Genomic DNA, 15797 nt, shown 5'->3' with positions numbered 1-15797 from the left:
AGGTGCGGTGCACTGTTAGTGTAGTAGGGATATTGAATACAAATAAAACCACATTATTACACGTCATTATATTCAGGATCACGTACCAAAAGGACTTAAACAATGTTTTAAAAGGGAAAAAGTACACAAGTCTTATAACTTATAAACAATACATTTCATTATTTTCACAAGTTGCGTACATGCGATACCCACGCAATTTACAGCAAAAATGTTTTTCTTCTTTAGTTTTAGAACAAAACCCGTCGCACGCTCCTTCCCTTGTGAAGCGAGCCTCGGCAAGACTGGCCAAGGACGCAAATAACACGACGAAACTTAGAAGAAGAAATATACACTTGCTGAGCATTTTAAAACGAATATTTTTTACTTATTTGCTTAATAAATGTACTTGTTAATTTAGGTTGTTTTATTCTTTTTATTTTTTCCTTACGTTTTAAGTTTGTGACGTGCAAAATGCAAAACTAAAATACAAAACTGACAGTTGACGTCTTACAAAAGAGTTTGAGTTTAGTTTGTGTAGTTATAGCAAGGAGGGTACGTGCAAGAACTATAAAAGGCAGCACAGTCAAGGGGGTGGTCCCATATCTGTTTTTTTTTCCTATTCCTTGGCGAAATGCATACAATACCGTAGGGAGCAAAACTTGCTTAGATGAAATGTTTCCGTTTTGAGGTAAGATTGGTTTAGGGCACGAAATTACAGACCCTCGAATGCGGCATCTATTGGAAATTCATTAATTTTATAGTTTTAAAATACCTAGTATAGTATAACAGTTGAATCGTCGCGTCGGCAAGCATAGACTGGCTCAGGAAGCCTCAGTCTAGTTGCTGACATGAAGTGAATAGATGTAAGGAGGGATGTAGCAAAAGATTACAAAGCTCAACAGCCTATTGCCCAGGAAGTTCCTCTTAGCTGTTGTGTTATAATATAAAACATACACATATTGAATTTTCGGAGAAAATAAAAAAGAGGTTAGTATAAGCTTCACTGTACATACAAGTTTTTACAAACAATACATTCTCCCGTTTTCACAAGTCGCATACAGCGTGTGTCCTTGTAGTCGGCAGCAGAACATCTTCACCATGTTTGTTCTATTACAGAATGCATCACAAGGCCGCTGTCTGGTCCATTTAGCTTCAGTGGAAGAAATAATAACAAACAGTGCCACAGAAACTAATAGAATCCATATACTTTTACAGAACATTGTAAAAATGGAATTTTCTAAATCAAACTGAAAATTTGTAGTGTAAGAATATTCTCAGAGCCTATTTATAAATATATTGTTGTGTTTTTCATATTGAACCAATATTCTGGTTGATTAAGGTGAGCTTGACGTAAAAATATCAATGTCAATTTGAAGTTCGCGCCAGTAATCGTAACGAACAATCGTCAACAATCGATTTATATATTTTTAAAATCGAATAAACATGGAGCTCGGATATAATTTTTATTTCTGAACGTAGAGTAGCGCATAAAAAAAAAGATACGTCAATTGTCAAATTGTAGATGTGGATGGCGTCAGGATTGGCGTCCGTCGATTTCCCCAGAATATCGCGATTAAAGTGAAGTGAAAACACAATAATACGAGCGCAAAATACTCGTTTATACTCTCTGTTGTTGTGATGTGAATAAAAAGTCCTGAAAATGGGAAAAACCGGGGATTCGAACTCTACCTGCTCCGTTCCGGAATGCAAATCTAGGAGTACGAATGAAATAACACTATATCGTTATCCTAAAGAAGAGGCGCAGAGGAAAAAATGGACGGAGGCTATCAAAATTGAGAGTAAAATTACTCCAAACATGCAAGTTTGCAGCCGTCACTTTGTGAAAAGTGATTACATTATATCAGGTCAGTGAATGTTCTAATATAAACAGTATTTCATACACAATACGTTTAACCTTAGCTTGCAATATGTGGCCCTGCTGATTTCTGCGCAGTTTGCTTGATTTCCATTTATGAATGCAGCTCAGTCTACAGATGTGTAGGAAAGGAAGGATCCATCGTATTTTCTCTGTAACGTTCGTATTTGTCGTGCTAGTCGGTGACTTAAATAGCATGACACGTTCGTGCGTTTCCGTGAAAAAACGAAGGAAAAACATTTCACACTGCATCTGTACAGTTGAGTTCATAAATTTAATATGTGAACATTTCTTCACCTTAACTCATTGCAATAACGTGAAAAAATGTACACACATTTATAAAAAAAATAATGAATAAAATAAAAATCATTTATTTCTGACTCAAGGTCCATAAATGGTTAGTAGAAGTACTAATATTAGTGTTAGTAAGACATTTACCTAATAAAGACTTAAAAGAAACTAAATCATCTCACACTCAAAACCTACATAGCGACAGTGTGCAGCATTTGCCATCGGTTGAGCATGGGGCCAAATTCACGCTCCATAAATACGCTCAAGATGCTGTTGGGGATTTATAAACTTGACTGTACAGTGTTATGCATCTGAAAGACTTCTAATGAGCTTATATTCTATTCTATTCTATTCTATTCTATGTTCTTTGTGTTCCATGCTATCTATTATAATGACTCCACTTATATTCTTTTTGTTTCTTTGTATTCCATCTTACTATGACAGGTTTAGCTAGTAGTCATTATGTCTGTGATATTGATGGTGTTCGGATTGCACAGCTCTTTTACAAGCTTTTATTCAACTTGCCTTGTTAGTATGTTAGTGTGCGTCAAATTGTAGAAGCTAAATTTGACCCACTTGCCGGTTTCCGATTTTTGCACACATATGTAAATCATGTGTTAATGCAATATTATGGTACCATGGAGCAGAAAGGTCGTCATAGGAACTCTATTATGAAACGTTGTATCCCCATTGAGATAGAGGTTTCTAGAACGTCTCGGAGAGCAGTATATGACTGTTGAAAGAAAGGTACAGTCAGCAATATAGCTTGTGCCAAAAATGTAATTTTTGCAAAAAAAAATTTTTTTTTTTTAAATTAGCCTGTTGTAGTGTCCCACTGCTGGGCAAAGGCCTCCCCTCGCTTCTTCCACTCAACCCTGTCATGTGCATAATTCTGCCAGCTTGGATGGAATGCGTTCAAGTCATCCCGCCATCTCTTTTTTGGTCTGCCTGAACCCCGGCTTTGACTTATATCTTGTACCACTTCATTACATTAGTTTTAGTCAAACCTTATTCTATCACTGAAAACATGTGCTAACCCACAAAGAGATATGTGTGTGTGTGTGTGTTAATATGTGTGTTGCCTTTGAGTTGTTTTGAATGATCGTCTAGTAGTTGAGGTGATTTGTAAAAATCTTACCAACTGTTTTAGCTAACAAACACAATCATAAGTACTTTTTCAGCACAGGAATCGTAGTAGTAGTAGTAGTAAACTCTTTATTGTACAATTAATAACAAAAAACATAGTAATTACAGTAAAACAGTACAAAGGCGAACTTATCCCTTTGAGGGATTTCTTCCAGTTAACCTTTGAGTGAATGAGAGAATAAAAAGAGATGAGGCTGACAAATGCAGCAACATGTACAACAAGGTACCAGAAAGACAAATAATTAAATAAATACACACATAATTTATGGGAATAAATAAATCAAACATTTTTGGGGACAAACAAAACCCTCTACGAATAGTCGATTTAAAACACCCCCTTTGGTTGTGTTTTAATTTATTGTCACGCCTTTTGGGATTCCTTTTTTTCCGCACTAGTATTGAAATGTATTATTTTGTTGCAGATAATGGCGGCACCAAAGTGAAGAGGCTAAAGAAGTCAGCGGTTCCATCTCAGAATTTGCCGTGGCAGTTCCCGAACAAGAGAGTCAGTCCTGGCCTGGCCAAGGCTCGCATGGAGCGCTTGAAGAACCGACTATCCAAGTAAGTGACCATGATAGCCTGACAAAAAATAACATAACCAAAAAATTTAAATTTTGTAAACCCCTGACATAGTGGACTAATTTTCATGAAACATGGCTAAGAACACTCCCGACTAGCTTTCAAACAAAAAGCTCTTGCTTTCCATCAGGCGGACCGTATACCTGTTTGCCACCGACGTGGTATTAAAAAAAAATGTACTGAAAAACATCCTGAAAAATTAACTGAAAGTTTGGTGAAGCTTTTATTTCTTTCTTTTATAAATTAGTTGAGTGATTTAATTATTCCTTCTGCTACAGGGTGTCAGATTCTCCGGGCGCAAAAACTGGAACTGCACTAAAACCAGAAACTCCAATAAAAAGACTTGAAATTGCCAAGAAAAGTGAATCTAATCAAAAACCTGAAGTAACTGAAAAAACAAAGAAGACAGAATCTATAAAAAGTGAGGTGGTAAGTGAAGAAGATGAATCTACATCCGTTGAGCCGGTTGTGGAGAAAAAGGAAGAAATTGATGAGAATGACGAAGAGACTGATAAAAATAATGAAGAAACTGCTGAAGGTGCAGAAGCTTCAGAGGCTAAGAAAGATAATGTAAGTGTTTATAGAATTAATACTGTTGTGTTTATACTCAAACACACCCACTTTGTCAGTAAAGAAAGTGCTGCTTGTTTCTGATAAAGTGGGTGTGCCATAGTATAGTTAGTGTTTAATCAAATACTATATAAACTTTATAGAGTTAATACGTGCAGCTTCTGACGTTTCCCATACAATTGAGCGGCAACAATTTTACTAGCGCCATCTAGCGGTTCGAGTTGATCAAAGTAACTTTGTTCAGACTTTTATTTTAGTAAAATAAAATAGAAAATGCTATTACTTGATCTACTTTAACATTTTTAGACGGAATAAAACAAAAAAATAAGAATTTGTGACTTTTTTTAATTTTATGCTGTATGAAACTAAACTATTTTGATCAACTCATGGCGCTAGTGTGCATGTTGCCAACTTTGGCACCGAGCTGCACGTATTAACTCGTAGAGTTTACATAGTATTTGGTTTAATTTAACCGTTAGTTGTTCTACAAAGAACCATTTGAAATTACACACGGTCTAGAAAATCTTATCTAAAAAGGCTGCAAATAATGTGACGTTCTTATTTTGCGCCCTTCAGTGACAAGATTTGCTTGACGATCTATATTAGTCACTAATAATTAGCGTTGCAGTCTGAACGTTTTTTAGATTGGCTGTATGCCACCAACCATTGCCTTATCCTAGATTCGAAAAAAAAAACGTCAAATCCAACTGTCAAAGCGGGCTCTCCACTTGCTGGTATTTAGCTTATTTTTAGAATAAACTTATCAAATATCGTGATAAATGGTGCCTTAGTACGTATAATTATGTACAATGTTTTGTTTAAGACACCCGCCCGCGGTCCTACAAGGCTCCGGCAACGCGAGGGGACGATAAAATGCGAACATTGCGGCAGAAAGTGTCTCACGCCGCAAGGCTTGCAAACACACCAACAACTCGCGCATAAGAACATTAGAACCAGTCTTATGAACCCTAAGAAGGACTCTCCAGTGAATAATAAGGCTAAATCATCGCCGAAACCACCTACAGTCCCTTTAATTTCCGTTAAAAGTCCTGAAAATTTACTCGCGAAACCTCCTGTGAAATCGCAACCTCTATCTATGAGTATATTAGAGAAAGTACTTCAAGGTGATCGGGATTACTTAGCGAGTAACTCCGAAGTGAGTGTGAAGGAAGAGATTGTTGAGAACCAAGCGCACCGGAAAACTGAATTCGAGTGTCCGTTGTGTAAGAGACGTTTCGCTGTGTACTTTATGGCGTACAAGCATGTACAGAAGCACCACTCTGGGACGCCTAATGGAAGTAAATCGTAAGTAAATTACTTTAGAATAATATTAGAATATTTTTCATATAAAAGAGTGGAAGGGTCAGTTGGAAGTGGAAGACCTAGACGAACTTTTCTTGTTCAAATCGGGGAAATATTGCAAAAAGGCCAGGTCAGAAGTACTCGAAACCGACGAGCGTGTATGAGAAACGTTATGAAAGTGTGTGAAGCGAAAGTGATTTGTCAGGATCGTAGTAAATGGAAATCCGTGATCTCTGCCTACCTCTCTGGGAAACAGGCGTGATTGTATGTATGTATGTGTATGTAGAATATTTCTACTTCAGATTATTTATAGACTGTTTTTGGTTTAACTGTTTACACCAGGTTTTTTTGTTGTGTGTGTGTGGATTGAGTGAGCACCTTCCGAAAATAAAAAAAAATATGCTGATCATTTAGTAAAAGTTCTAAAACAATTGTAAAACGAATCTCTGAATTTGTAAAAAGATAAATCAAAAGATACAGCCATTAACATGTGCTCACTCAGTTCTCACAAACTACCAACGAAAACAGTGAATATATTCATTTAACATATAATATTTATATACTAACATTTAGTAAAAAATAGGCCAACCTACCTCTATAAATATTAGATCACCTAGTGACGTATTTAATTTTTTACAAATAGTTTCTTATGCTCACTCAATCCTCACACTTTTGAAAAGCCGAATTTTGATGAAAAACATAAGATTTAGACCGCTATTATATGTGTATAGTTTAGTAAAAGTGAAATGGGAATTTTTAAAATACAAAACGAACCACTAACGTGTCAGGTTTTTTTATAATAAATTTTTGTAAGTGCTCACTCAGTCCACACGTTTTGAGAAAGTTAAAAATGTAAATATCTTACGATTTGTAGCACCTAAGACACTCGAAAGTACTTCAACATTTAGTAAAAATTTTTACTAAATATCCACCATCTAATATTTTATATTCGTTGTCTGGTTTTAAAGATATTCAGACATAACTTTTCTCATACAAATGTATCAAGTAGGGTGACCACACTATGTCGGCTCCTGATTTTCCCCACCTTCCCATTGTCATATTGAGATTGGGGAGTTTCGTTCAATTTTGATAATAGTTTAATTATCCTGACGTCGATAAAAATTACACAATACACATCACCACTAGGCCAAGAACATAACCTAAAAACAGTTTGCAGATGGAGAATTAATATGGTATTAGTTTAATATAAACTATTATCAAAATTGAACGAAACTCCCCAATCTCAATATGACAATGGGAAGGTGGGGAAAATCAGGAGCCGACATAGTGTGGTCACCCTACTTGATACATTTGTATGAGAAAAGTTATGTCTGAATATCTTTAAAACAAGACAACGAATATAAAATATTAGATGGTGGATATTTAGTAAAAATTTTTACTAAATTTTGAAGTACTTTCGAGTGTCTTAGGTACTCAAATCGTAAGATATTTACATTTTTAACTTTCTCAAAACGTGTGGACTGAGTGAGCACTTACAAAAATTTATTATAAAAAAACCTGACACGTTAGTGGTTCGTTTTGTATTTTACAAATTCCCATTTCACTTTTACTAAACTATACACATATAATAGCGGTCTAAATCTTATGTTTTTCATCAAAATTCGGCTTTTCAAAAGTGTGAGGATTGAGTGAGCATAAGAAACTATTTGTAAAAAATTAAATACGTCACTAGGTGATCTAACATTTTATAGAGGTAGGTTGGCCTATTTTTTACTAAATGTTAGTATATAAATATTATATGTTAAATGAATATATTCACTGTTTTCGTTGGTAGTTTGTGAGAACTGAGTGAGCACATGTTAATGGCTGTATCTTTTGATTTATCTTTTTACAAATTCAGAGATTCGTTTTACAATTGTTTTAGAACTTTTACTAAATGATCAGCATATTTTTTTGAAGGTGCTCACTCAATCCACACACACACTTTTTTGTTATCTGTTTAATTTAGACTCATTATTAGGAACCAAACCATTATTGGCTTTTTATGAAAAAAAAAAAACATTTTTCCCTGTTTTCCCTGGACAACTGTAACCATGGCAACACATAAAACAAAAACTGTTTACCTATCTTTTTTATATCCCTTGAGAAACAGTCTTAATAAAACATGTAAGTAAGTTTATTTTATAAAAAGAAATTGTTTTCTATGGTTCTGTTGGAAGAGCCCCTGTTCAAAGGAAGTTAGATATGCATGCCGATAAATTAAAACAGACCGAAAAAGTTTATTTTCTTCCAGTTCATATACATAGTGCTTGCCCGCACTAGTGTCAGAAGTGGTTCATTTCACGTCGTCGTACGCTACACATGTAGAAAGGAAATTTCGTAGTTCATGCTGATTTAAAAAAACCGGCCAAGAGCGTGTCGGGCCACGCTCAGTGTAGGGTTCCGTAGTTTTCCGCATTTTTCTCAAAAACTACTGAACCTATGAAGTTCAAAACAATTTTCCTAGAAAGTCTTTATAAAGTTCTACTTTTGTGATTTTTTTCATATTTTTTAACCATATGGTTCAAAAGTTAGAGGGGGGGGACGCACTTTTTTTTCCTTTAGGAGCGATTATTTCCGAAAATATTAATATTATCAAAAAACGATTTTAGTAAACCCTTATTCATTTTTAAATACCTATCCAACAATATATCACACATTGGGGTTGGAATGAAAAAAAAAAAATCAGCCCCCACTTTACATGTAGGGGGGGTACCCTAATAAAACATTTTTTTCCATTTTTTTTTTTGGCGTGATTGATATACATATTGGTACCAAATTTCAGCTTTCTAGTGCTAACGGTTACTGAGATTATCCGCGGACGGACGGATGGACGGACGGACGGACGGACAGACACATGGCGAAACTATAAGGGTTCCTAGTGACTACGGAACCCTAAAAAGACCCTTTGGTCGTGTTTTAATTTATCGCCACTCATATCAAACTGTACTAGCTATTTGAAGTTTTCTTAAGAGCATCAAATTAATCCTGACTTATTGTATATTCCAGAATTCTCCCAAAACCAACCCGCATAGAGATCTGCACAATCTGCAACATGACAGTCGAGGATGACTTCCACGTGTGCGCTGGGCCGCTGAAGCAGGCAGTCGGCCTGTACTGCATCGGCTGTGAACAGGAGTACAAGACGCTCACTCTGTTCGACATGCATAAGAGCAGTATGCACAGCGATGGAGTTCAGAGCATGTTCTTCTCTACTTTAGATGGTGAGAGCAAATGGGTGAATCAACGTTTTCTCCTGAGTCACGCTGATTTTATGCAAAATTATGCTACTTAAACTATGCAAACATGCATTTTTCTGGTGTTAACAAGCCCTTTCCTTAATTTTCCACCTACAAACATGGACTACATGCATGTTTGAATAATTTAACTAGCATAATTTTGCATAAAACCAGCGTGACTCAGGAGACCGTAACCATGGCAATAACAGGCAAGAAAAAGTTGATTCACCCAAGTACAAATTATCAATAGATGAATTTAGTGTAAGATTTTGGCGAATCAACTTTTTGACCGACAGTTTAGTGTTACTCAAAATGTCTGTGGAGTTACCAAGAAATCGAACTTCTAATGATAGGCTTTTCAGTTTATAGGATTTAATGGTTAGGGTTTTGAATGTTTGAATGTTTTTACATACATCATAAAGTGAAAACTATAAAATCCATATTTTAAGGGTGAAATTTTACAACAAAGTTTTTGTGGACACTTTGCTCTCCGCTCACTGTGCTCATCACACAAATAAATGACCTTATTAGGACTCGAACCCAGGACCAGAGCTTAGCAAGCATAGCTGGGCATTAACTCGTTAATCCGTTAATCGTTAATTAACGAAGTTAACATTTCGATTAACGGATTAACTTTTAAGTTAACTTGAAAAAATGTTAACGGACTCGTTAACTTCCGTTAAATTTCTTCGAGTCCGTTAATCGTCAATCTAGTAGGGCACAGGCGCCATCTGTGCTGCGAAAAACACGTTCTGAACGCTACTATAAAAGCCCGAAGTACGGCAAATCCTATGATTTGCCGGTAAATCCTAGGTTTTACCGATGTCGATTGCTAAAAGTCCGAAATATTACCTAAAAAAGTATTCTTCACGTGGATTTGCTTTTACTTACTTTGATTCGGTGAATCCTAAGCTTTACCATGGCGACTGTTGTAGTGATAGGGCAGCAAATTCAAGCCCTATTTACGACCACATTCGCTTCCCTAGCCTCTACCGCCCAAAGTGCCACAACAGTCCCGTCACCGCCAGCATCTCTCCTGACACAGCTCTTGGCAGTAGCTCAGGCGATCACTGCCTTCCACGTGCAGCCTAGAGTTCAATAGGCTAGCGGTACTTCGGCCTTTTACAGAAATATAATACGTTATAGTGGATACTGATGCAACTAAATATTTAAAGAAAATTTAAGTTAATTTTTTTTCACGTGTTAACGGATTAACGATTAACTTTAACTTACGTTAAATTTGTCGAAATGTATCGCTTTAACGATTAACGAAGTTAACTTTTTTAGTAACGGATTAGCGATTAACGAAGTTAACTATTTGATTAACGGTGCCCAGCTATGTTAGCAAGCAATTCACTACCGACTGTCACGCCAGACAGGCCAACAAATATTTGCCAAGTTTGTGTATATGATCATAGAGGAATCAGTAAAGGAAGAGTTGTCCTTGTGATTGACGCTAGATATCACTACAAATAACTCCCATTTACTGATGTGTGAAGTTACAACTCTCTCCTCCTTACTTAGTATAAGGTGTTATTCCTCTATGACAGCGGTTCTCAAACTTATTTTCCCATGGAACCATTTTAGAAAGCAACATATCTGACGGAACCCTTAAATTAAATGTAATCCTATTAGTAAAATCTAATCATTAAATTCTAATGTGGGGTGTTACCTGAAAATGTTTTTTTTTAACCATTTGGTTAATAAGGTGTACTCGGGTAATTCCGAACGTCGAAAACCGTCGGCAAATTCCGAAAAGGGACCCTTATTACTATGGAATCACGGGTGATTATCATTTGAATTTCGGAATTTTCCGACGGTTTTCGACGTTCGGAATTACCCGAGTACACCTTATTTGGTTTTATGGACGAGAGTTGAAGTTGCATATCAGGTAACCAAAATTTACACGGAGCCCCCAGAGTGGCTTTGCGGAGCCCTAGGGATCCGCGGAGCACACTTTGAGTATGGCTGCTCTATGATATGATATAATATTAAGAGTTTTTTTTATTCACAGAATTAGAGCATTGGAAGCAGAAAATGGAAAACCAAACCCGGGCGAAATACTCAACGCTGGATCAGAACGAAGCAAAGAAAACCTACCGCTGCACATATCGGTTTGGGATCGCTGGCAATTACAACCGACAGCGGATGTGTCCTTCTTCGGTGGTCGTTCAAGAGTTCACCAAGGGATTCCAGGTATGGACTACACCAAAGACATGGTTTAGTACCGTTTAGTAGCCAAACTTTTGTAACCGGCTACAAACTGGGAATCTTGATTCCAGTTTCTACCAAATCGAAGCTAGGACGGTGTACATACGGACAGACGGATAGATGGAGCGAAACTATAAGGGTTCCTATTAAACCTTGTTGACTACAGAACCCTAAAAAATACTTGGAAATATCCGTGGACACAGTAAATAAAATACTAGATAGTTTTCCAATGTATATTTGTGCCGACCGCACAGGCAAACGAACTGAACCAAACTGACATGTTTACATTATGTGACATTGTCTAGAACAGTGTTTTTCAAAGTGTGGGTCGCGACCCCAAGGGGGGTCGCGGCACTTATCCTGGGGGGCCACGAAGTTTAGGTTTAAGAGAAACTTATGACAGGCTGATTTGATTTTTTCTAACTCAATGAAGTCAAATTCTTGAAAAGTCAAATTCTTATACCTTTTTTTGTTTTTATATCTACCATTGTTGAAAATGTCAGCTCACATAAATATGAAGTAGCAAATGGGATCAAGCCATTATTTGAAAACCAATTGAAATGGATATGTTGAGAATTGGTTTTTTTAACTTTGCAAGCTCTCCACCATAACAGAAATATGGATTTCTACGTTCACGTTCATATTGTGTAAAGACGTTGCCCACAACTCTATTTTTGCTATAGAAACCCGTTAACTTTATCTGTTGTAATTATGTTTTCGTCAAAGATATCGCGGCAAGATACTCGTTTGCTACTTTCAATAGCCAAACATAATCAGAAAATAAATCTGCAAATCCAGTTTTGTTATAATTGATATAGCTAATATTTGGCAAAGAAAGAGCTATGGGGGTCGCGAAAAAATTAAGGAGTCATAAAGGACCGTGACACCATAAAGTTTGAAAACCACTGGTCTAGAAGACGATTCTATTCAACCAGTAGAGTTTATAGTGGTACACATACGAACTTCATAGTTAATAAACTTATAACCTTACGTAAGTTCCAACAAAAATTACTCAATGTCAGCATTATTCGTATAAATCATGGATTAAAATATTTTTTCAAAAAAAATATTTTTTCCCGTTTGGAAGCTGGTTACCAACCATGCCTTCGAATCGCTAATTTAGTCTCATTTTGTAACCGGTTACAACACGGGATTCTTTTGCCTGTTTCGAAGCCGGTTACTAAACGTGGTTACCAATACTACTATTAAATTAAATTAATTATTTAAATTAAATTAAATTTCATTCATTTCAAGCTCATGGCTCATAAGATGTACAATATAGAATAATACAATAATACTTAAAAACTATGTTAGTGATACAATAAATAACTTAACTAAATGGTACACCGTTACTGGGCTTGTGAAGTTCACAACAGTGCACTATGTACGGACAGTCAAGTCTATCCGCAATCATGGCCAGGATGGTGTTGGGGCTGGCGCGCACGCGTCGTACGAGCGAGGCGGCTCGCAGGCGCATTGCCGCTTTAAAGCACGTTACTCCTGCATCAGCGAACATTTGTGACGCACTACAATAGCAATTTGTGACGCACCCATCAAAACCCGGAACGCATTATTGTATTGAACTATGATGTTGATTTCTACATGTATCCACTAAACACGCCTACCATATATAACCGGTGGACACTATTTAATAATGAAAATATGGAAAAAATGGACCAGTTATATTTGACACCTAGTCGGGATTTCTCCCGCTATACCTTACTCGATCCTCTTTGGTACAAAATTTGAAATGTCATAAATCCTAATTAAATGCATGATTTTATCACTCTCCAGGTCCACTACTACCCCCACCACTACGGCCACGATCACCAGAAATATAAACTGAGCAGCGCTTTCGAGCAATATTCCATCACATCGCTCATGAACCTCACTGCCAAGAGCACTCTAGAAGAATCCAGAGCCAACGCCCCCCGGACAGACTTCAACAAGCTCAGAACCGAACTCAACACCCCGGACCTGTATCTACAGTTCCAGAAAATAACAGAGACCATTGTCAACGAAGCGGCCAGAATCAATGTCAACGGGCTAAAGAAACTCATGCGAAAAGCTTTAGACATGATGGACATTATAAACAACTATGTCGAAGATGATGACGATGAAATCACTAGCTCCAACTCCGTATTAAAAATGGATTCCGATAAAGATAATTTACAAGACGATGTCAAGTTAGCTTTAGCTAATTTTAAAAGAAAATCAGATTTATCGAATGAAATTTCCCCTAAAAGAAGCAAAATCTTTCAAAGCACTGAGAACTTGAAAACGCCTAAAAATAACAGATCTTTTACTATAGAAAATAAAAATGTTTCGCCGAATCAGTCTAAATTTATAGACACTTTTCAAGATTTCGTTGGGAAAAGTTTAGCAAAGAAAGATGATAAGACGGTGAAAGTTAGTAAAAAGACGCCTCCGGTCAAAACTAAAATAGGTCAGTTTAAACCTAAAAGCCCTCCTAAGAAAGTATCATTCTCTCCAACTAACATCTCTCCTAAAAAAGTTAAGGATATAGAATATGAAGTGAAAGAACAAGAGAATGACTGCAATATATTGATTTTAAAGATTTAGAAAAACTAAGTCCCTTAAGGGCATTTTTAGAATTTGGGACCCCCAATTAGCGTAAGTTGTTAACAGAAATTAACTCGCTGTCAGTTTTGTGACGACAGTTAAGCATAAAATCTGTGTAAAAATTTACTATTTTCACATTCTGAATGTAGATTATCTCTTAAAGTTTATGTACTACACAAAAACAATATTTTAATTCAAATTTCATGCTTAATTTTATTATCCTCACAAAACTGACAGTGAGTTCTTCGTTCTTCTTTGCATCCTGTTACCCTGGGGTGTAGGGCTCGACTCATATTTCTCCATTTACTCCGGTCTTAGGCAGTTTGGGTGACCTCCTCCCACCCCATGCCTAGCACCCTGAGCTCCTGCTGAACCGAACGACGCCAGGTCGATTTAGGGCGGCATGGTTTGCGCTTTCCGGGTACATTCCAGGTGAAGGCCATTTTGGATAGGTGGGTATCAGGTTTTCTGAGGATGTGTCCAATCCAATGCCATTTCCGCGTTTGTATTTCTTCCTGTACGGGTGCTTGTCCAGTTATTCTCCATAAGTGGGCGTTTGTGATCCAGTTAGGCCAAAAGATACGCAGGATCTGCCTCAAGCATTTGTTCACAAACACTTGGAGTTTTGACATTAGGTCTTTGCGGACAAACCAGGTCTCACACCCGTACAGTAATACGGCCTTTACATTGGAATTGAAAACCCTCAGTTTAGTTCTTCTAGTCAGGGTCGAGGAGCTCCACACCGGTTTAAGCTGACCGAAAGCGGCTCGGGCTTTGTTTATTCGAGATTCAATGTCAGCTTCAGTTCCTCCACTCTGGTCAACGAAAACTGCCCAGGTAGCAAAAGCTGGTCACTTTTTCGATTGGGTTCCCTTTGACAGTGAGTTAATTCTTGTTAACAACTTACGCTAATTGGGGGGTCCCAAATTCTGAAAATGCCCTTAATCATAAACTTTCACTAAAGTTATCAAGCCGATAAAGTTTTTTTTGTCCCTTTTCATCACACCAATACGTCGGAAAGGGACAAACGAACTTTATCGGCTTGATAACTTTAGTGAACGTTTATAAGGCACTGATCCCACCGTGAGCTAGTAAGCTATGAGCTATCGGCTATAAAAACGAACAAAAAATAAGCACTCCCGCGTAAATAAAAGAGACACGGCGATATTGATAGCTCACCGCTGGGCGAGTAACTATAAACATCGCCATGTCTCTTTTATTTGGTTGGGGACTGAAAATCAGCGGTCTCGCCGAGTCTCATCCATTTTACTGCACACACATCTGTAATTTTACTTACTAAGTTTTTATAAGTCCTGACATGTCCATTTTGTGCTGTGTTAGTAAATAAATATCTTTTTATTTTATTTATTAATTTTTATTTACACGGGAGTGCTTATCTTTTGTTCGTTTTTATAACCGATAGCTCACAGCTTACTAGCTCGCGGTGGGACCAGTGCCTTAGGGGGTTAACATATAAGTGTAAATGATTTTTTGTGTATGTTGAGAATCAAAAGTACCATAAACCAATAGGTTTAGCTCGCCGGGTTTTTATGCGATCATATAAAGCCTCAGAATGACTATTGTCAAGAGGGCGCTGTTGTTCTGATGTACGCGGTGACAGTTCAGTATAGTATGAAGAAAATAGTTCTCATGAAATTCCGCAAGATGGCGCGTAGTTATATATTTCTGGCTTTACCTACTGCATGATGTTATGTTATCAACGTTTAACTTTAAAGACCTGTGTATTTATTATATAGTTTTAGTATTTTCCATATTTCCACCAACTGTAGTCTGTAAAAATAAAATTTTGAAAAAACCCCCGACCGCGACATAGTAGACCGATTTTCATGAAACATGGCTAAGAACACTCCCGACTAACTCAGCTTTCAGACAAAAAAACTAAATCTAATTCGGTTCATCCGTTCGAGAGCTACGATGCCACAGACACACACACACACACACACACACACACACACACACACACACACACACACACACACACACACACACACACACAGACA

At 37.1% G+C, this 15797-nt stretch overlaps 1 protein-coding gene across 1 annotated transcript; it reads left to right on the top strand.

Moving 5' to 3' along the window:
- Nucleotides 1-1518: 1518 nt before the first annotated feature.
- Nucleotides 1519-14771, top strand: LOC125239054. The gene is made up of 7 exons (XM_048146510.1): nt 1519-1844; nt 3715-3853; nt 4150-4441; nt 5265-5746; nt 8753-8967; nt 10997-11178; nt 12988-14771. The coding sequence occupies exons 1-7, from the start codon at nt 1640-1642 to the stop codon at nt 13774-13776; spliced, it is 2304 nt and encodes a 767-aa protein (XP_048002467.1). The 5' UTR covers nt 1519-1639; the 3' UTR covers nt 13777-14771.
- The last annotated feature ends 1026 nt before the right edge of the window (nt 14772-15797 follow it).

This window comes from Leguminivora glycinivorella, chromosome 25 (genome assembly GCF_023078275.1).
Source record: "Leguminivora glycinivorella isolate SPB_JAAS2020 chromosome 25, LegGlyc_1.1, whole genome shotgun sequence".
Lineage (NCBI taxonomy): Eukaryota > Metazoa > Arthropoda > Insecta > Lepidoptera > Tortricidae > Leguminivora > Leguminivora glycinivorella.
Note: the sequence above shows the minus strand (reverse complement) of the source record. Positions and strands in the feature narration are given on the sequence as shown.